General features: G+C 43.0%; 1 protein-coding gene across 1 annotated transcript in view; it reads right to left on the bottom strand.

Moving 5' to 3' along the window:
• Positions 1-23,765, bottom strand: part of LOC118387463 (collagen alpha-2(IX) chain-like) — a 124,622-nt gene that overhangs the window by 68,153 nt on the left and 32,704 nt on the right. The window contains exons 2-6 of the mRNA XM_035775855.2: positions 18,889-19,033; positions 9,575-9,733; positions 7,564-7,756; positions 3,127-3,261; positions 2,411-2,497 (exon numbers count right to left, since the gene is read on the bottom strand). Of these exons, the coding sequence (XP_035631748.1) occupies positions 2,411-2,497; positions 3,127-3,261; positions 7,564-7,756; positions 9,575-9,733; positions 18,889-19,033 (719 nt within the window). The remainder of the gene's footprint in view (positions 1-2,410; positions 2,498-3,126; positions 3,262-7,563; positions 7,757-9,574; positions 9,734-18,888; positions 19,034-23,765) is intronic.

The following is a 23,765-nucleotide window of genomic DNA, read 5'->3' as shown; positions in this document are numbered from 1 at the left end:
GATTTGGGTATTTCTATGCCTAGTATGGTTCTCAATCAGAGGCAGGTGTCATTAGTTGTCTCTGATTGAGAATCATACTTAGGTAGCCTGGGTTTCACTGTGTGTTTGTGGGTGTTTGTTCCTGTCTCTGTGTTTGCACCAGATAGGGCTGTTTTGGTTTTTCACATTTCTTGTTTTGTTAGTCTATTCATGTATAGTTTCTTGATTAAAGAACCATGAATAATAACCATGCTGCGTTTTGGTCCGCCTCTCCTTCGACTCAAGATAACCGTTACAGTCTGACAGTGGCTATTTCAGATGACGCTTAGAAAGATATCACTCAATGCCAAATCAAAACTAACAATAGGCTATACAAAGTCATGAAAATGCTAGCTGGGTAAAGTCATTTAAAAAGGCAAACGCTGCCAAGCTTATCTTTAAAGGGAATATTGTACAGTATGAAAGCAGTGACTTTACACAGTCATGGAAAGTGTATTAAGGATGGATGTTTTTTCCCACTTGTTTGTGCGTGATGTTGTAGTGCACAAAAAATACCTTTTAAATACCAGTTAAACGGGTTTCAATCGCATTTTCAACTCTGATGGTTTTCTCACGCAAGATGTCGCATTATATAGTGAGTGTGCCCACTCTGGTATTTACACGTGCGCTCTAGCCAACAGCTCGTAGATTCAGTACAGGAATAGCCTACATGATGAGATCAGTATTCTGGATTATTTATATTGGTCAAATGGCAGCCAAGCATTGATGATCATGTCTCCAGAATAAGACCCTCCATATTCAAAACGAGCATCAAGCTCATCTTGCACTTTCACTACACTGTGAAGTTTATCTTAATTTATTTAATCTGTAGCCTAATAACCTGCATGCTTCCCTGACGAGTTGTAGTGGGAGGACCACACAACATGCCATCACGTGACTTAGTTTACTTCGATTTGATGGTTATTTATCAATATTTGCTTGTAAAAGCGTTTCCCACCGACATTTCTCGCATTATTCATTTTACCGAAATAAAATGATCCCACCTCGTATAGCTTATTTTGTTTTGTCGACATTGGGGAAAGTATACCAACAAATGTTCTGTTTCCATCAGGCTTGTCATTATATTTTTTTATCCGTTGTACTTTAATTGTATAAAAAGGTTGGCTGGAAACCTTGTTCGAGAGGAAGATAACAGTCACTCCCTTATCCATGTGTAAAGACTTCCAGATTAAATGAATCCGTTTGAAGAATGCATACATTTGCATATAGTGCAAAATTCTTGCCGTGCTTTTACTATTGTGTATACAAACATTGACTGTGTTTCCATATCAGTTTATAATGCTGCCAAATACGACCATTATTTCAGGAATACGTTTATTAACTAAACACAACTGAGGCTTTACACCTTAATCAAAAACAGCATCAAGATATATATATCATGATAAGTAATATTATCACATAGTTGTGATATAATTCTCAGGCTCAAAGTGAAAATAATTGAGGAAGTTTGTGTATGTAAGATTAATTATTGAGATAAGAGCTCCTTATGTGCCCATATATATCCACATTTAATTTGCCCCCCTGATGCATTTGCTATTCATCATAATATTACGATCTAAGTGTGCTTACAATCTCAAAATACACACACGCGCGCACACGCACACGCACGCACGCACACACACACACACACACACACACACACACACACACACACACACACACACACACAGACACACACACACACACACACACACACACACACACACACACACACACACACACACACACACACACACACACACACACACACACACACACACAGTGGTCAGCCAAAGGGTTGCTTGGGGTGTCAGGTCCACAACGCTAATTAATCATAGTCCTCCCTGTTTATTATGGAACAAAACAGAACAGATCAGTGATGTTTTATATTGGGACTAATGAAAAACCAGGGCCGGTCCCATTTTTGTGGTCTGCATGTCACTGGCTGTGGCTGCAATTGGGGACTATTCTAGATTATACAATGGGTGGGTCTAATCCTGAATGCTGATTGGTTAAAAGCGCATTCCAGCCGGTGTCTATTCGACAAATTACCAAGGGCTAAATCACACATTATCACTTAAATCTACACCTTGCGGCCTATACTGCTGGTCAGTTTCCTTGATTAAACCAGCAGTACGTATCACGGTAATGCAACAAGGAGTCCATCCTGTGCCAAACCAAGCTCAAGAGAAGCACTTAATCTGTGAATCCAGTCAAAGGGCTGTTTCTGTATAAATCATGACAGGTAGAAACAGAGCACAAGGGCATATGCCACGTCCCCCTTTACAAGAGAGGTTTCTTACCCCAAGGGTTTTTCCCTGGTTAAATAAAGAACAATTACATTCAGCTAGACTTGGGATTCCCCTTGAATCAGATAGACCTTTATACTCACAGTCTTCCCCACTTGCACATCCAAGAAAGAGGAGTCCTTGGATTTCTCGAGCAGGTCAACCAGGTCATTTGAGGACAGCAGGAGCTTCTGGGTGGAAAGAGAGGGAAGTAAAACAGTTGAGCGCAAAACTAATGAACAAGAAAAAGCCCTGGTTACGTCTCAAATTGCATTTATAGTGCACTACTTTTGACTAGAGACCATAGGGTGTGATTTGGGAAGCAACCACTCGGAGTAATGAAATTTACCAGAATGGATCAAACCACAAGAGGAGTGCCAGTCTTGTTGATTTTCTATTGGTAGCTATGATCACAGGGTGCTGTACTATACAGGGAGTCTGTCGACAGGGTCTTAACTCCTGGAGTCTGTGTGTCTGGTCTGCACACAGCACTCTGACAGGCACCTGGCCCTTTTATCTCCAGCACACTACAGTACTTCGACCATAAACACAGAGCCCCTGTGCCAGGGCTTTTCATTCTATGCACTTGTATATAGTACTCATACTACCTAAGACTATCATTTGTACAATTTGGAGTCAATGCAGTGGCACAAACCACTAGAACATGACCTCAATCCTTCCTAAGCGTCCCCCCTCTCTTTATGTTGTATAACCATTATTTTGGGTCAGCATAACATTGTTTGAATGTTTTTTGTCTCATTTAAACATTGTCTAAACGTTTGTTTGGATCAGTCTAATGTTGTTGAGAGCTTCAGCGTACCTCTAGGGCGTGGTTGGTACGTGGGGAGCGGGGGGACTTGAACCCGGCCCCCCCACACTGGGCAGGGTGAAGAGTGCAGTGATGGTGGCCGGCATCTGTGTCGCCCATCAGGAACGTCAGCTGTCGGAATTGGCCCTGTGGAGACAGAGCCGTCAAACACACTCACCTGACCCCCAAAGGTCACGAGAGGTCACTATGTTCAGACAGAATCCCCAGAGGACCCTTCCTCCGTCAGGGCCTCTGAGACACTGAGACAAATATGATGGACAGACATACTTTAGAGACCTCTACATACATTTATCTACACCAGCTAGCGTTCTACTCCCCAAGCTATGTTTACAAGTGTGTGTGTTAGCGTGTGTGAGGTCCTGTGTGTGTGATTAAATGTTAAGTATTTTATGTAAACAGAAAGATCGCTCCCTTTGCCGCAGACAAAGAGCACCAGACATCATTTGTCTTTTTTGAAGAATAAAAACGTGTGACAGTGTAAAATGCAAATGAATCTGTGCTTTAGCTATAGACTCAGACCATGCATTCCTTAACTGTTTACACATCAAACCTTTAATGATGATAAAATATGGCTTATATTTAGTGCCAAACTAAACAAATAACTTTATCGCGTGAAATATGGACTAAATAATTGTTAGAAGCTAAATAAAACTGAGAGAGAAAGAGAGAGAGAGAGAAATACAGCACACAGTAGGCATACTGTTTCCCCAACTCTCTCTTTTTGGTCCAAATGTGTCATGATTAAACTTGTGTGTCTAAATGAAGCATGGCTTAATGAATACATGTAGAAATGAAAATGTATACATCTGAGTGTCTGAGTGTGTTGGAGAGGGTCCTGGTAGGGCACTGGGCTCGCTAAGGCTCTCTGTCTAAAGCTCATGGTGCATTAAAGGGACAGTTCACCGAAATTACAGAATATATTGGTTTCCTTGTCCTGTAAGTAGTCTATGGACAAGGTAATATGCAGCCCATGCTTTGGTTTTGTAATTAATTTTGGAATCTAGGTGAACTATCCGTTTAACTTTTCCATCCACTAAACAGTAACAATCTCTGTCTCATACACTATCACAACCTTCTCCTTCATCATCCATCCTTATCTTCTAAAATCTATTAAATTCTCTTCCGACATGCCAGTGGATTCAAGGGCATTCCTTCCTTCCTTCCGTCCGTCTGTCTGTCTGTCTGTCTTTCAGTAGACTAATACTCTTGTAGTATGGGATGGGTGCACAGAGATACAGTGACAAGGTCCTGAGGTCCATTGTCATGCCATTCATCCGCTGCCATCCCCTCATGTTTCAGCATGATAATGCATGGCCCCATGTCACAAGGATCTGTACACAATTCCTGGAAGCTGAAAATGTCCCAGTTCTTCCATGGTCTGAATACTCACCAGACATCTCACCCATGGGATGCTCTGGATCAACGTGTATGAGTGTGTTCCAGTTCCCGCCAATATCCAGGAACTTCGCAAAGCCATTGACAAGTAGTGAGATAACATTCCACAGGCCACAATCAACAGCCTGATCCACTCTACCGAAGGAGATGTGTCGCGCTGCATGAGGCAAATGGTGGTCACACCAAATACTGACTGGTTTTCTGTTTCACGCCCCTACCTTTTAAAAAAAGGTACTGTATCTGTGACTAAGAGATGTACAATTGAAGTCGGAAGTTTACATACACTTAGGTTGGAGTCATTAAAATTTGTTTTTCAACCAGTCCACAAATTTATTGTTAAAAAACTATAGTTTTGGGAAGTCGGTTAGGACATCTACTTTGTGTATGACACAAGTTATTTTTCCAACAATTGTTTACAGACAGATAATTTCACTTATAATTCACGGTATCACAGTTTCAGTGGGTCAGAAGTTAACATACACTAAGTTGACTGTGCCTTTAAACAGCTTAGAAAATTCCAGAAAATTATGTCATGGCTTTAGAAGCTTCTGATAGGCTAATTGACATTATTTTAGTCAAATGGAGGTGTACCTATGGATGTATTTCAAGGCCTACCTTCAAACTCAGTGCCTCTTTGCTTGACATCATGGGAAAATCAAAGAAATCAGCCAAGACCTCCGGAGAAAAAATGTCAGACCTTAACAAGTCATCCTGTGGTTCATCCTTGGGAGCAATTTCCAAATGCCTGAAGGTACCATGTTCCTCTGTACAAACAATAGTACGCAAGTATAAACACCATGGGACCACGCAGCCGTCATTCCGCTCAGGAAGGAGACATGTTCTGTCTCCTAGAGATAAATGTACTTTGGTGCGAAAAGTGCCAATCAATCCCAGAACAACAGCAAAGGACCTTGTGAAGATGCTTGAGGACACCGGGACAAAAGTATCTATATCCACAGTAAAAGGACAAAGATCGTACTTTTTGGAGAAATGTCCTCTGGTCTGATGGAACAAAAATAGAACTGTTTGGCCATAATGACCATCATTATGTTTGGAGGAAAAAGGGGGAGGCTTGCAAGCCGAAGAACACCATCCCAACCGTGAAGCACGGGGGTGGCAGCATCATGTTGTGAGGGTGCTTTCTGTAGGAGGGACTGGTGCACTTCACAAAATAGATGACATCATGAGGAAGAATAATTATGTGGATATATTGAAGCAACATGTCAAGACATCAGTCAGGAAGTTATAGCCTGGTCGCAAATGGGTCTTCCAAATGTACAATGACCCCAAGCATACTTCCGAAGTTGTGGCGAAAGGCCTTAAGGACAACAACGTCAAGGTATTGGAGTGGCCATCACAAATCCCTGACCTCAATCCCATAGAAAATTTGTGGGAGGAACTGAAAAAGCGTGTGCGAGCAAGGAGGCCTACAAACCTGACTCCGTTACACCAGCTCTGTCAGGAGGAATGGAAGGCTGCCCGAAACATTTGACCCAAGTTAAACAATTGAAAGACAATGCTACCAAATACTAATTGAGTGTATGTAAACTGCTGACCCACTGGGAATGTGATGAAAGAAATAAAAGCTGAAATAAATCATTCTCTCTACTATTATTCTGACGTTTCACATTCTTAAAATATTCACATTCTTAAAATAAAGTGGTGATCCTAACTGACCTAAGATTGGGAATTTTTACTAGGATTAAATGGAAAAACTGAGTTTAAATGTATTTGTCTAAAGTGTATGTAAATTTCCAACTTCAACTGTATCTGTATTCCCAGTCATGTGAAATCCATAGATTAGGGCCTAATGAATTTATTTACATTGACTGATTTCCTTATATGAACTGTAACTCTTCTAAAGTAAAATCTTGTAAATTGTTGCATGTTGCGATTATATATATTTTTCAGTATATATATTCACAGAGCTAAAGGAACTGTCTGCACAAATGCCTACCTTTCCTCTGTGGAGGAACAACAAACCAATTAAAACTGTTTTTAAAGCCTGCTTAACCTTCACGAAAACTAATTTGCAAAGGCCTCATCCAAATCAGTCTTTATTGTTCTGTAACTGTAGAGAAAGGAAATGGATCAACTGACAATAAATAAATAAAACACAGACAGGGCAAGGTGTTTTCCTCCCCTAGTTGTCCTGAAGTGGATGACCGTTAAGCTGAAAAATGAAGGGGTGCTAAAGTTACAGTAATGAGGAACCTAGCGGCAGAAGAATGTTACCACCTCAGAGAGAGGAAGCTCAATCCTCTAAGGGGTTGTCATAAAGACCTGTCGCTGTGGGAGAGAAGGCGATGGAGAATCAATCTTGGCTCTGGACTGAGCTGAGCACAAAGCCAGATGCTGCCTGCTGTCTGTCCCATTCTGCTCTCCTCTCGCCCCTCCTGCACTCTGCACTCATACTGTACGCTCTAACACACATCCTTCATAAACACTGGCTCTGGCTGCTGGCTTCCGCTATGGACAGCACAGGGATGTCTTCATGTGTCTTGGGGAATGGGGGCAGTTGGTGGGGTCAGGGCAATGGGAGGAGCCCCCATCCCAACTCACCCCCCTAAACCTCCCTTACAGGTCGGGTAGGGGGATAGCTAGACCATTGGGTTCCTATACAGTGTTTTTTGGCTACAAGATTTGACAGTACCTACATCCTGCAGACCGTTACTGATCTTCTATGATAAATTACCCACCATTCAACAGAAAGGGCACTCAGTTCTTAAGTCACTCTGAACAGCAGGAGATGAAGCTGTATAGCCTATGTTGCATAATGTGTTGCTGGTAAGTTGCATGATGATTTAGGCAGATACATCGTCTTGTATGGAAACATGCAGGAAAAGGGAGGAGGAGTGGAGAGAGTAGAGGAAAGGAAAGGAAATGAGAAAAGGGGAGAACGGAGGAGAGAAGAGGAGTGGAGAGAAAAGGAGAGGAGAAGACGACAGAGGAAAAGAGAATGGAACTGGAGAGGAGGAAAAAGAAGAGAGAGGAGAGGAAATAAAGAGGTGGAACAGTAAGTCCAGTACTTACCTCAAAGGGTGTCTCGAAGCCCTCTATGATCCCTCCCAACAATAGTAGGCCTTCAGATGTGATGCCCATACCCTGGTACACCCAGTCCACACTCTCCACCAGGGCACAGTCCACATACAGCGCCAGCCTAACAGATGATACACTCACAGCTACGTGGTGCCACTGGCCGTCAGACAGACCACTGACCGGAAACCTGGGAATCGGGTCAAAACAATGTAATGGGTGATGTCATACAGTATGGCAAACATTATTGAGAAGGAAGTGCATGTCTCTGTTATTTCCTGTTTTGGCAATAATGTGAAGTGTGTGGTGCACGTTTGCCCTCTGAAAGCTTCACTTCCAAGACAGTGTTGAGATTCAAATATAGTCACACCTCAAATATCAGCTATAAATCTCATGCACTATACAAGTACCAAGTACTCTGTCCATATTCTGGCCAAGACTAGACTGTCTGTCTAACAGTGATGTATTGCTTAAAATCCACTGTGGCTTAAGAAGAGAGGAACAAGCAACCTGCCAGTAGGCTTTAGAAAAACAGCCCTTGAATCGTTTCAAGCTCAGTCAACATATACACACACACGATTTTGCAACTGGGCCCTTTTGTCATGTCTTATTTAGAAAAATATTTTGTTTCTTGAAAAATACTTTTAGCAACATAAATACTTTTATAATTTTAGCAGGAACCAAACTGGTATGGGCTGTGACCATTTTATTCAACAATACATTGAATTTACTCCATTGTCCCAAAACAGTTTCTGCACAAAGTGTTTACATCACATCATAAAACATTACATTTTAGTTTAAAACTGAATCACAAACAAAATGAATTTGGGGATTATTTGGTTTACCTGATTTATTTAGAAAATATGATATGAATTCCTTATTGATCACATATAATAATAATAATAATAATATATGCCATTTAGCTGACGCTTTTATCCAAAACGACTTACAGTCATGTGTGCATACATTCTACGTATGGGTGGTCCCGGGAATCGAACCCACTACCCTGGCGTTACAAGCGCCATGCTCTACCAACTGAGCCACAGAAGGACCACCACATATGTCTGTTTGCTTCCTGTGCTTGTAAAGCTGCACTGAGGCTACCATAAACAATATCATTACTTGTTGAAATGGTTATGTATTTAATCTTTTTAAGTAGTTGTATTGAGAATAAGTAAGTGCTTTACACCTAAAGACAGGAGTGTGATATTTATTTACTGTTTCAATAAATGTAACAAATTTGTGTAGATTGTGGTGGTAATTACTGTGTAGTGACAGGGTAATGGTCAAATGCATTGCTACAAAAGATTAAGTGATACGCAGTACTGAGCCGGGAGGGGTATACCCATTTTACACTTTATGGTGGTAATAACCTGGAAATCTTCAGAACAGATGGTAAGGACACAAAATAAAATATTATCTTGACAAATTCAAATGTACTTTTCTTGGAGGTAGAGAGATAATATCACAAACTCTCTACCTCATATCCATGTTCACCACTGTCACTTCCCAGTTCTTGTGTGAATTGATTTGCAAAATGTTGATTATTACTACAATTGATCACTTTATTCAGTGTGATGGTGATGACGTAAAACTGTGGGACAACTGTATTTCTTAAAGCAAAATATATATTTAGTGCTTGTGAACATATCAAAGTACATAACTTTAATTTTTAAACAGCTGTATTAACTATTTTCAAATTTTCTAAATGCTTCGTATTGAAATACATAGTAGTAGATCAAAAGTCAGGGTGTGGGACAACTGCCTTGTCAATTCAAAACAGTGAAATCCAGAAATAAAATGCTTTCGAAAATGAACAATAAAACATATATTTGAAAAATTAAAACAAAAGTTTAAGGTTAATTTGTGACAACTTAACATAGGTAATAGATTAAAACCAATTATTATTATTGTTTTTAAATTGCATCTACCCGAGAGACAAAAAAAAACTGTATTTGCAAAATCGCCACAGACGGGCAGATAGACATACTCAGACAAACAGACTCACTCGTAGTGGCGCTGTTGTGTGCTGATGAAGGTGAGTGTGTATGCGCTGATGCGTAGTTGCAGCAGGATGTGGCTGTCATGGCTGAGCAGGGTGAGCACGCTGCGTTCATCTCGCTGTGGGCTTCGCAACTGCACCAACAGGCTGAACTCATCTGCAAACCTGTACAACACAATGCCGGTACACAGTGTCAGTCTCAGTGTGTACAGTCATGGCAAAAAGTTTTGAGAATGACACAAATATACATTTTCACAAGGTCTGCTGCCTCAGTTTGTATGATAGCAATTTACATAAACTCCAGAATGTTATGAAGAGGGATCAGATGAATAGCAATTAATTGCAAAGTCCCTCTTGCCATGCAAATGAACTGAATCCCTAAAAAACATTTCTACTGCATTTCAGCCCTGCCACAAAAGGACCAGCTGACATCATGTCAGTGATTCTCTCTTTAACACTGGTGTGAGTGTTGATGAGGACAAGGCTGGAGATCACTCTGTCATGCTGATTGAGTTCGAATAACAGACCGGAAGCTTCAAAAGGAGGGTGGTGCTTGGAATCATTGTTGTTACCTGCAAGGAAACACGTGCCGTCATCATTGCTTTGCACAAAAAGAGCTTCACAGGCAAGGATATTGCTGCCAGTAAGATTGCACCTAAATCAACCATTTATCGGATCATCAAGAACTTCAAGGAGAGCGGTTCAATTGTTGTGAAGAAGGCTTCAGGGCGCCCAAGAAAGTCCAGCAAGCCCAGGGACCATCTCCTAAAGTTGATTCAGCAGCGGGATTGGGGCACCACCAGTACAGAGCTTGCTCAGGAATGGCAGCAGGGAGGTGTGAGTGCATCTGCACGCACAGTGAGGCGAAGACTTTTGGAGGATGGCCTGGTGTTAAGAAGGGCAGCAAAGAAGCCACTTCTCTCCAGGAAAAACATCAGGGACAGACTGGTATTCTGCTAAAGGTTCAGGGATTGGACTGCTGAGGACTGGGGTAAAGTCATTTTCTCTGATGAACCCCTTTCCGATTGTTTGGGGCATCTGGAAAAAAGCTTGTCCGGAGAAGACAAGGTGAACGCTACCATCAGTCCTGTGTCATTCATGTGTGGGGTTGCTTCTCAGCCAAGGGAGTGGGATCACTCACAATTTTGCATAAGAACACAGCCATGAATAAAGAATGGTAGCAACACATCCTCAGAGAGCAACTTCTTCCAACCATCCAGGAACAGTTAGGTGAGGAACAATGCCTTTTCCAGCAGGAGGCAGGGCTATTGACGTTAAGGCTAATCTGAAGGTGGTGCTGGCTAAAGCTAAAACTGGCGAGTGTAGAGAGTATAGAGATATTGTTATCCACGTCGGCACCAACGACGTTAGGACAAAACAGTCAGAGGTCACCAAGCGCAACACAGCTTCAGCGTGTAAATCAGCTAGAAAGATGTGTCGGCATCGAGTAATTGTCTCTGGCCCCCTCCCAGTTAGGGGGAGTGATGAGTTCTACAGCAGAGTCTCACAACTCAATCGCTGGTTGAAAACTGTTTTCTGCCCCTCCCAAAACATCGAATTTGTATATAATTGGTCCTCTTTCTGGGACTCACCCACAAACAGGACCAAGCCTGGCCTGCTGAGGAGTAACAGACTCCATCCTAGCTGGAGGGGTTATCTCATCTTATCTACCAACATAGACAGGGCTCTAACTCCACAATGAAATAGGGCGCAGTCCAGGCAGCAGGCTGTTAGCCAGCCTGCCAGCTTAGTGGAGTCTGCCACTAGCACAATCAGTGTAGTCAGCTCGGCTATCCCCATTGAGACCGTGTCTGTGCCTCAACCTAGGTTGGACAAAACAAAACATGGTGGTGTTCGCCTTAGCAATCTCACTAGAATAAATACCTCCTCCATTCCTGCCATTATTGAAAGAGATAGTGATACCTCACTATCTCCTGCCTCACACAGGAAGCGGCGCAGGTCCTAATCCAGGCACTTGTCATCTCCCGTCTGGATTACTGCAACTCGCTGTTGGCTGGGCTCCCTGCCTGTGCCATTAAACCCCTACAACTCATCCAGAACGCCGCAGCCCGTCTGGTGTTCAACCTTCCCAAGTTCTCTCACGTCACCCCGCTCCTCCGCTCTCTCCACTGGCTTCCAGTTGAAGCTCGCATCCGCTACAAGACCATGGTGCTTGCCTACGGAGCTGTGAGGGGAACGGCACCTCAGTACCTCCAGGCTCTGATCAGGCCCTACACCCAAACAAGGGCACTGCGTTCATCCACCTCTGGCCTGCTCGCCTCCCTACCACTGAGGAAGTACAGTTCCCGCTCAGCCCAGTCAAAACTGTTCGCTGCTCTGGCCCCCCAATGGTGGAACAAACTCCCTCACGACGCCAGGACAGCGGAGTCAATCACCACCTTCCGGAGACACCTGAAACCCCACCTCTTTAAGGAATACCTAGGATAGGATAAAGTAATCCTTCTCACCCCCCCCCCCCTTAAAAGATTTAGATGCACTATTGTAAAGTGGCTGTTCCACTGGATGTCATAAGGTGAATGCACCAATTTGTAAGTCGCTCTGGATAAGAGCGTCTGCTAAATGACTTAAATGTAATGTAATGTAAATGTATCTCAAAATTAGGCTACTAAATGTTAGATCCCTCATTTCAAAGGCAGTTATAGTCAATGAACTAATCACTGATCATAATCTTGATGTGATTGGCCTGACTGAAACATGGCTTAAGCCTGATGAATTTACTGTGTTAAATGAGGCCTCCCCTCCTGGTTACACTAGTGACCATATCCCCCGTGCATCCCGCAAAAGCAGAGGTGTTGTTAACATTTACGATAGCAAATTTCAATTCACAAAAAAATATGAGGTTTTCATCTTTTGAGCTTCTAGTCATGAAATCTATGCAGTCTACTCAATTACCTTTTATAGCTACTGTTTACAGGCTTCCTGGGCCATATACAGTGTTCCTCACTGAGTTCCCTGAATTCCTATCGGACCTTGCAGTCATAGCAGATAATATTCACATTTTTGGTGATTTTAATATTCACATGGAAAAGTCCACAGACCCACTCCAAAAGGCTTTCGGAGCCATCCTCGACTCAGTGGGTTTTGTCCAACATGTCTCTGGACCTACTCACTGTCACAGTCATACTCTGGACCTAGTTTTGTCCCATGGAATAAATGTTGTGGATCTTAATGTTTTTCCTCATAATCCTGAACTATCGGCCCACCATTTTATTACGTTTGCAATCGCAACAAATAATCTGCTCAGACCCCAACCAAGGAGCATCAAAAGTCGTGCTATAAATTCTCAGACAACCCAAAGATTCCTTGATGCCATTCCAGACTCCCTCTGCTTACCCAAGGACGTCAGAGGACAAAACTCAGTTAACCACCTAACTGAGGAATTCAATTTAACCTTGCACAATACCCTAGATGCAGTTGCACCCCTAAAAACTAAAAATATTTGTCATAAGAAACTAGCTCCCTGGTACACAGAAAATACCCGAGCTCTGAAGCAAGATTCCAGAAAATTGGAACGGAAATGGCCCCACACAAAATTGGAAGTCTTAAAAATAGCTTGGAAAGACAGTACCGTGCAGTATTGAAGAACCCTGACTTCTGCTCGATCATACTATTTTTCCAACTTAATTGAGGAAAATAAGAACAATCCTAAATTTATTTTTGATACTGTCGCAAAGCTAACTAAAAAGCAGCATTCCCAAGAGAGGATGGCTTTCACTTCAGCAGTAATAAATAAATAAATTTCTTTGAGGAAAAGATCATGATTTTAGAAAGCAAATTCCTCTTTAAATCGGCGTATTCCTCCAAAGCTCAGTTGTCCTGAGTTTGCACAACTCTGCCAGGACCTAGGATCAAGAGAGACTCTCAAGCGTTTTAGTACTATATCCATTGACACAATAATGAAAATAATTATGGCCTCTAAACCTTCAAGCTGCATACTGGACCCTATTCTACTGAGAGAGCTGCTTCCTGTGCTTGGCCCTCCTATGTTGAACATAATAATAAACGGCTCTCTATCCACCGGATGTGTACCAAACTCACTAAAAGTGGCAGCAATAATGCCTCTCTTGAAAAAGCCAAACCTTGACCCAGAAGATATTAAAAAATTAAATCGGCCTATATCGACTCTTTCATTCCTCTCAAAAGAAAATTAAAAAGCTGTTGAGCTGCAACTCACTGTCTTCCTGAAGACAAACAATGTATACCAAATACTTCAGTCTGGTTTTAGACCCCATCTTAGCATTGAGACTGCACTTGTGAAGGTGGTAAATTACCTTTTAACGGCGTCAGACCGAGGCTCTGCATCTGTCCTCGTGCTCCTAGACCTTAGTGCTGCTTTTAACACCATTGATCACCACATTCTTTTGGGGAGATTGGAAAACCAAATTGGTGTACATGGACAAGTTCTGGCCTGGTTAAGATCTTATTTGTCGGAAAGATATCAGTTTGTCTCTGTGAATGGTTTGTCCTTTGACAAATCAACTGTAAATTTCGGTGTTCCTCAAGGTTCCGTTTTAGGACCACTATTGTTTTCATTATATATTTGACCTCTTGGGAATGTCTTTCGAAAACATCATGTTAACTTTCACTGCTATGCGGATGACACATAGCTGTACAATTCAATTGAAACATGGTGAAGCCCCAAAATTGCCCTCGCTAGAAGCCTGTGTTTCAGACATAAGGAAGTGGATGGCTGCGAACTTTCTACTTTTAAACTCAGACAAAACAGAGATGCTTGTTCTAGGTCCCAAGAAACAAAGAGATCTTCTGTTGAATCTGACAATTAATCTGGATGGTTGTACAGTCGTCTCAAATAAAACTGTGAAGGACCTTACTCTGGACCCTGATCTCTCTTTTGACGAACATATCAAGACTGTTTCAAGGGCAATTCTTTTCCATCTACGTAACATTGCAAAAATCAGAAACTTTCTGTCCAAAAATGATGCTGAAAAATTAATCCATGCTTTTGTTACTTCAAGGTTAGACTACTGCAATGCTCTACTTTCCAGATACACGGATAAAGCACTAAATAAACTCCAGTCAGTGCTAAATACAGCTGCTAGAATCCTGACTAGAACCACAAAATGTGATAATATTAACCAGTGCTAGCCTCCCTACACTGGCTTCCTGTTAAGGCAAGGGCTGATTTCAAGATTTCCGATTTGGTCCTGCCGTACATACCTACACGTACACTATGGTCACAAGTCGCAGGCCTCCTAATTGTCCCTAGAATTTCTAAGCAAACAGCTGGAGGCAGGGCTTTCTCCTTTAGAGCTCAATTTTTATGGAATGGTCTGCCTACCCATGTAAGAGACGCAGACTCAGTCTCAACCTTTAAGTCTTCACTGAAGTCTCATCTCTTTAGTGGGTCATATGATTTAGTGTAGTCTGGCCCAGGAGTGTGAAGGTGAACGTAAAGGCTCTGGAGCAACGAACCGCCCTTGCTGTCTCTGCCTGGCTGGTTCCGCTCTCTCCACTGGGATTATCTGCCTCTAACCCTATTACAGGGGCTGAGTCACTGGCTTACTGGTGCTCTTCCATGCCGTCACTAGGAGGGGTGCGGCATTTGAGTGGGTTGAGTCACTGACGTGATCTTCCTGTCTGGGTTGGCGCCCCCACTTGGGTTGTGCCATGGCAGAGATCTTTGTGGGCTATACTCAACCTTGTCTCTGGATGGTAAGTTGGTGGTTTAACCTCTTCAACCTATGGGGGTGCTATGTCATTATTGGATAAAAAAAAACGTGCACGTTTTAAGCGCAATATTTTGTCATGAAAAGATGCTCAACTATGCATATAATTGGCAGCTTTGGAAAGAAAACACTCTGACGTTTTCAAAACTGCAAAGATATTATCTGTGAGTGCCCCAGAACTGATGCTACAGGCGAAACCAAGATAAAATCTCAAACAGGAAATGAGCTGAATTTTTGAGGCTCTGTTTTACTATCGTCTCCTTATATGGCTGTGAATGTGCCGTGAACGAGCTTATGCTCTCTGCCGTTCGTCCAAGATGTCTGCAGCATTGTGACGTATATGTAGGCATATCATTGGAAGATTGGCCATAAGAGACTACATTTGCCAGGGGTCCGCCCGGTGTCCTTTGTCTAAGTTGGTGCGTAATTCTCAGTGGCAATCATTTTACCATGCGATTCAGAGGGAGAAGCACACTTCCAGCACACTTCCAGGAACGATACATCATTGAAGAGACATGTAGAAAAACACCTTGAGGATTGATTCTAAACAACTTTTCAGTCGATATTATGGAATTATTTTGGAAAACGTTCTGCGTTTTTATAACTGAATTTTCGTTTTTTTTTGGTAGCCAAACATTTTTCTTGTTTTTATTTCACCTTTATTTAATCAGGTAGGCTAGTTGAGAACAAGTTCTTGTTTGCAACTGCGACCTGGCCAAGATAAAGCATAGCAGTGTGAACAGACAACACAGAGTTACACATGGAGTAAACAATTAACAAGTCAATAACACAGTAGAAAAAAAGGGGAGTCTATATACATTGTGTGCAAAAGGCATGAGGAGGTAGACAAATAATTACAATTTTGCAGATTAACACTGGAGTGATAAATGATCAGATGGTCATGTACAGGTAGAGATATTGGTGTGTAAAAGAGCAGAAAAGTAAATAAATAAAAACAGTATGGGGATGAGGTAGGTAAAAATGGGTGGGCTATTTGCCGATAGACTACGTACAGCTGCAGCGATCGGTTAGCTGCTCAGATAGCAGATGTTTGAAGTTGGTGAGGGAGATAAAAGTCTCCAACTTCAGCGATTTTTGCAATTCGTTCCAGTCACAGACAGCAGAGTACTGGAACGAAAGGCGGCCAAATGAGGTGTTGGCTTTAGGGATAATCAGTGAGATACACCTGCTGGAGCGCGTGCTACGGATGGGTGTTGCCATTGTGACCAGTGAACTGAGATAAGGCGGAGCTTTACCTAGCATGGACTTGTAGATGACCTGGAGCCAGTGGATCTGGCGACAAATATGTAGCGAGGGCCAGCCGACTAGAGCATACAAGTCGCAGTGGTGGGTGGTATAAGGTGCTTTAGTGACAAAACGGATGGCACTGTGATAAACTGCATCCAGTTTGCTGCGTAGAGTGTTGGAAGCAATTTTGTACATGACATCGCCGAAGTCGAGGATCGGTAGGATAGTCAGTATTACTAGGGTAAGTTTGGCGGCGTGAGTGAAGGAGGCTTTGTTGCGGAATAGAAAGCCGACTCTTGATTTGATTTTCGATTGGAGAGTTGTTCGATTGTTTGATATGAGTCTGGAAGGAGAGTTTACAGTCTAGCCAGACACCTAGGTACTTATAGATGTCCACATATTCAAGGTCGGAACCATCCAGGGTGGTGATGCTGGTCAGGCATGTGGGTGCAGGCAGCGAACGGTTGAAAAGCATGCATTTGGTTTTACTAGCGTTTAAGAGCAGTTGGAGGTCACGGAAGGAGTGTTTTATGGCATTGAAGCTCGTTTGGAGGTTAGATAGCACAGTGTCCAAGGACGGGCCGGAAGTATATAGAATGGTGTCGTCTGCGTAGAGGTGGATCAGGGAATCGCCCGCAGCAAGAGCAACATCATTGATATATACAGAGAAAAGAGTCGGACCGAGAATTGAACCCTGTGGCACCCCCATAGAGACTGCCAGAGGACCGGACAGCATGCCCTCCGATTTGACACACTGAACTCTGTCAGCAAAGTAATTGGTGAACCAGGTAAGGCAGTCATCCGAAAAACCTAGGCTACTGAGTCTGCCGATAAGAATATGGTGATTGACAGAGTCGAAAGCCTTGGCAAGGTCGATGAAGACGGCTGCACAGTACTGTCTTTTATCCATGGCGGTTATGATATCGTTTAGTACCTTGAGCGTGGCTGAGGTGCACCCGTGACCGGCTCGGAAACCAGATTGCACAGCGGAGAAGGTACGGTGGGATTCGAGATGGTCAGTGACCTGTTTGTTGACTTGGCTTTCAAAGACCTTAGATAGGCAGGGCAGGATGGATATAGGTCTGTAACAGTTTGGGTCCAGGGTGTCTCCTCCTTTGAAGAGGGGGATGACTGCGGCAGTTTTCCAATCCTTGGGGATCTTAGACGATATGAAAGAGAGGTTGAACAGGCTGGTAATAGGGGTTGCGACAATGGCGGCGGATAGTTTCAGAAATAGAGGGTCCAGATTGTCAAGCCCAGCTGATTTGTACGGGTCCAGGTTTTGCAGCTCTTTCAGAACATCTGCTTTCTGGATTTGGGTAAAGAGAACCTGGAGAGGCTTGGGTGAGTAGCTGCGGGGGGGCCGGAGCTGTTGGCCGAGGTAGGAGTAGCCAGGCGGAAGGCATGGCCACCCGTTGAGAAATGCTTGTTGAAGTTTTCGATAATCATGGATTTGTCGGTGGTGACCGTGTTCCCTAGCCTCAGTGCAGTGGGCAGCTGGGAGGAGGTGCTCTTGTTCTCCATGGACTTCACAGTGTCCCAGAACGTTTTGGAGTTGGAGCTACAGGATGCAAACTTCTGCCTGAAGAAGCTGGCCTTAGCTTAGCTGTTATAATCTGACTGGCCACCCCTCATAGCCTGGTTCCGCTCTAGGTTTCTTCCTAGGTTTTGGCCTTTCTAGGGAGCTTTTCCTAGCCATGTGCTTCTAGACCTGCATTGCTTGCTGTTTGGGGTTATAGGCTGTGTTTCTGTACAGCACTTTGATATATCAGCTGATGTAAGAAGGGCTATATAAATACATTTGATTTGAATTTGATTTGATGGAGCACCTTGCTATAAGGCAAAAGTGATAACTAAGTGGCTCGGGGAACAAAACATTGATATTTTGGGTTCACGGCCAGGAAACTCCCCAGACCTTAATCCCATTGAGAACTTGTGGTCAATCCTCAAGAGGCGGGTGGACAAAAACATACCACAGATTCTGACAAACTCCAAGCATTGATTATGCAAGAATGGACTACCATCAGTCAGGATGTGGCCCAGAAGTTAGTGGACGGCATGCCAGGGCGGATTGCAGAGGTCTTGAAAAAGAAGGGTTAACACTGCAAATAATGACTCTTTGCATCAACTTCATGTAATTGTCAACAAAATCCTTTGACACTTATGAAATGCTTGCAATTATACTTCAGTATTCCATAGTAACATCTGAGAAAAATATTTAAAGACACTGAAGCAGCAAACTTTGTGGAAATAAATATTTGTGTCATTCTCCAAACTTTTGGCCATGACTGTATGTGTGTGTGTGTGTGTGTGTGTGTGTGTGTGTGTGTGTGTGTGTGTACGTCCGTGTGTGGGGAGATTTACCCGTCAGTGAAGAGTTGTGCTAGGGGCAGGGACAGGGTGGAGTACTGTCCCACCTGCAGCACCAGACACCTCAGAGCATCCAGAGACATGGAGGCATTGCTGCTGTTGGACACCTGCAGCGAGAGCTCCTCTAGAAGGTTCACCTCTGCGGAGAGAGAGAAATACAGTGAAATAAAGTCACGAGCAGCCATGTCGGGGTTCAAGCCTGAACTGTCAACTAACAGACAGATAACAATTCTGTTGTATTATGAGGCAGACCTCAATCCACTCCTCTGTAACACTCAGCTACCATTCCGAAGATCACCCTGTGAAAAGAAACTCCTTGTACCCCTCTCAATGGACTTCTGACCATAATGTTCCACACAGTAAGCTTCATTTTCTGTGAAAAGAGGGTCAAAAACAGCCACCTCATTCCATCCACTTTGCCCATCAATTAATATAATAAATTGGTAGAAACTATTTTGGGAACCATTCCTTCTGGACTGTTGAGGGCTAGAACAAATACCAATAGTTTCAAAATGGTGGTGCTGTTGTGTGTACCATAGTGCCCTCCATTGTTTTGGTTTCCCTTCCATTGTTTTGTTTGTGGACGCAAGCACAAGAGGCCTTTCTGTTTGTGTAACACGCCATAGTGGGGTCTGTGGGCTGTTGATGAGGAGCTGTGGGCTGAGGAGCCCCTCCTAAGGGTTATGAATACAGCAGTTGATTAATGGTGGAGAAAATGACTCAAGTCAGCGTTGAAAGACATGTATTGTTGTGTATTGATTGGGCTGTAACCTGCAGTGCCTGGCCTTATTCTAAGGTTACCTGGGAACTACACTATCTAAGATGAGGAGGGCTTGAGGCCAATTCGACAAACAGGCAGTACTTTAGCACAGCAGGCACTGCAGGCAGGCAAATCAATTAGCCTAGACTGAACTAACCTTCCCCTGTAAGAAGTGGGAAGGAGAGAACAGCAAAGTTAAGTCAGGATTGCAATAGCAGCACTTAACATAGACTTAAATGGTTTGACCACAGCGAACATGCTTCATACTGCCACAGGGCTTTTCTCCATGGAAGGGGAGATGCTCTTAGAGCAGGGGTGTCAAACATCGCCTACTTACAGGGTCCAATCCGGCCCGTGGGGGGGTTTTAGTAAAACAAAAAAACTGAAAAGAACATTGTCACACCCTTATCTGTTTCACCTGTCCTTGTGATTTTCTCCACCCCCTCCAGGTGTCGCTTATTTTCCCCAGTGTGTTTATCCCTGTGTTTCCTCTCTCTGTGCCAGTTCGTCTTGTATGTTTCCAAGTCAACCAGCGGTTTCCCCGTTCTCCTGCTATTTGCATTCTCCTTTTTCTAGTCCTGGTTTCGACCCTTGACTGTTTCTGGACTTTGTACCCGCCTGCCTGACCATTCTGCCTATCTTCACCATGAGTCTGCCACGCTGTACCTTCTGGACTCTGATCTGGTTTAGCCCTTTTTGCCTGTCCACGACCATTCTCTTGCCTACCCCTGTAGATTAATAAGCATTGTAAGACTCCAAACATCTGCCTCCTGGGTCTGCATTTGGGTCTCGCCTTGTGCATTGATATACATATATATACAGTACCATTCAAAAGGTTGGACACACCTACTCATTCAAGGGTTTTTCTTTATTTTTACTATTTTCCACATTGTAGAATAATAGTGAAGACATCAGAACTATGAAATAACACATATAGAATGACGTAGTAAACCAAAACGTTTTAAACAAATAAAACTATATTTTATATGAAATTCTTCAAAGTAGCCACCCTTTGCCTTGCTGACAGCCTTGCACACTCTTGGCATTCTCTCAACCAGCTTCATGAGGTCACCTGGAATGTATTTCAATTAACAGGTGTGCATTGTTAAAAAGTCGATTTGAGGAATTTCTTTACTTTTTAATGCATTTGAGTCAATCAGTTGTGTTGTGACAAGGTAGGGGTGGTATACAGAAGAAAACCCTATTTGGTAAAATACCAAGTCTATATTATGGAACTAACTGTTCAAAAAGGCAAAGAGAAACAACAGTCCATCATTACTTTAAGACAGTCAATCCAGAACACTTCAAGAACTTTGTGCTATCGCAAAAACCATCAAGCGATATGATGAAACTGGCTCTCATGAGGACCGGCAAAGGAAAGGAAGTCCCAGGGTAACCTCTGCTGCAGAGGATAAGTTCATTAGAGTTACCAGCCTCAGAAATTGCAGGCCAAATAAATGCTTCACAGAGTTCAAGTAACTGTCACATCTCAACATCAACTGTACAGAGGAGACTGTGTGAATCAGGCCTTCATGGTCAAATTGCTGCAAAGAAACCATGACTAAAGGACACCAGTAATAAGAAGAGACTTGCTTGGGCCAAAACACGAGCAATGGACATTAGACTGGTGGAAATGTGAGATTTTCAGTTCCAACCGCCATGTCTTTCTGACACAGAGTAGGTGAACAGATGATCTTCGCATTTGTGGTTCCCACCATGGAGCATGGAGGAGGAGGTGTGATGGTGTGGGGGTGCTTTACTGGTGACACTGTCACCATGTTTCACTGTAGGTAGGGTGTTCTTCTCTTTGAAAGCTTCATTTTTTCATCTGTGAACATAGAGCTGATGTGACTTGCCAAAAAGCTCCAGTTTTGACTCATCTGTCCTAAGGACATTCTCCAAGAAGGATTGTGGCTTGTCAATATGCATTTTAGCAAATTCCAGTCTGACTTTTTAATGTTTTTCTTTCAAAAGTGGTCCTCCTGGGACTTCTTCCATGGAGCCCAATTTCACTCAAAAACTGACGTACCTTCACCTTGGAGTTCAGCTTTTATCTCTTTGGCAGTTATCCTTGGTTCTTTTTCTACCATTCGCGCTATCCTTCTGTTCAATCTGGGGTCGATTTTCCTGGGTCGATTTTCCTGGGTCGATTTTCCTGGAGTCGATTTTCCTCTTGCGGCCGCGCCCAGGGAGGTTGGCTATAGTTCCATGGACCTTAAACTTCTTCAAATATTTGCAATTGTTGTCACAGGAACATCAAGCTACTTGGAGATGGTCTTGTAGCCTTTACCTTTACCTTGCTTGTCTATTAGTTCTTTCTGATCTGCTCAGACAAATCTCTCCTTCGCTTTCTCTGGTCCATGTTCAGTGTGGTGCACACAATGATACCAAACAGCACAGTGACTACTTTACTGTGGTCCATGTTCAGTGTGGTGCACACAATGATACCAAACAGCACAGTGACTACTTTACTCTGGTCCATGTTCAGTGTGGTGCACACAATGATACCAAACAGCACAGTGACTACTTTACTCTGGTCCATGTTCAGTGTGGTGACCACAATGATACCAAACAGCACAGTGACTACTTTACTCTGGTCCATGTTCAGTGTGGTGACCACAATGATACCAAACAGCACAGTGACTACTTTACTCTGGTCCATGTTCAGTGTGGTGCACACAATGATACCAAACAGCACAGTGACTACTTTACTCTGGTCCATGTTCAGTGTGGTGACCACAATGATACCAAACAGCACAGTGACTACTTTACTCTGGTCCATGTTCAGTGTGGTGACCACAATGATACCAAACAGCACAGTGACTACTTTACTCTGGTCCATGTGCACAATGATACCAAACAGCACAGTGACTACTTTCAGTGTGGTGCACACAATGATACCAAACAGCACAGTGACTACTTTACTCTGGTCCATGTTCAGTGTGGTGCACACAATGATACCAAACAGCACAGTGACTACTTTACTCTGGTCCATGTTCAGTGTGGTGCACACAATGATACCAAACAGCACAGTGACTACTTTACTCTGGTCCATGTTCAGTGTGGTGCACACAATGATACCAAACAGCACAGTGACTACTTTACTCTGGTCCATGTTCAGTGTGGTGCACACAATGATACCAAACAGCACAGTGACTACTTTACTGTGGTCCATGTTCAGTGTGGTGCACACAATGATACCAAACAGCACAGTGACTACTTTACTCTGGTCCATGTTCAGTGTGGTGCACACAATGATACCAAACAGCACAGTGACTACTTTACTCTGGTCCATGTTCAGTGTGGTGACCACAATGATACCAAACAGCACAGTGACTACTTTACTCTGGTCCATGTTCAGTGTGGTGACCACAATGATACCAAACAGCACAGTGACTACTTTACTCTGGTCCATGTTCAATGTGGTGACCACAATGATACCAAACAGCACAGTGACTACTTTACTCTGGTCCATGTTCAGTGTGGTGCACACAATGATACCAAACAGCACACTGACTACTTTACTCTGGTCCATGTTCAGTGTGGTGCACACAATGATACCAAACAGCACAGTGACTACTTTACTCTGGTCCATGTTCAGTGTGGTGCACACAATGATACCAAACAGCACAGTGACTACTTTACTCTGGTCCATGTTCAGTGTGGTGCACACAATGATACCAAACAGCACAGCGACTACTTTACTCTGGTCCATGTTCAGTGTGGTGCACACAATGATACCAAATAGCTCAGTGACTACTTTACTCCGTTTAAATAGGCTGAATCACTGATTACGAGATTGGAAACATGTGTGATACTACTTCATGAAAAAAATGAAATATGAATATGATATTTGAAATATCACTATAATCCAATTATTTATTATATTTTCTAAGGGGTACCAACACATGTGTCCATATTATAGAATATCTTTGTAGAATAAGCAATAATTAATCTCTTTTCACAGCTTATTTTCTTTTTTTCTATGACATACCAAAGGCATGCAAGTATACATGATAACATAGCTTTTCATTTCAACACTTTTCAGGAGGAATTAAGCATTATTTCGATGAGCTGTAAGGGTAACAACAAATTTGAGCACATAAATATA

This window comes from Oncorhynchus keta, chromosome 9 (genome assembly GCF_023373465.1).
Source record: "Oncorhynchus keta strain PuntledgeMale-10-30-2019 chromosome 9, Oket_V2, whole genome shotgun sequence".
NCBI lineage: Eukaryota > Metazoa > Chordata > Actinopteri > Salmoniformes > Salmonidae > Oncorhynchus > Oncorhynchus keta.
Note: the sequence above shows the minus strand (reverse complement) of the source record. Positions and strands in the feature narration are given on the sequence as shown.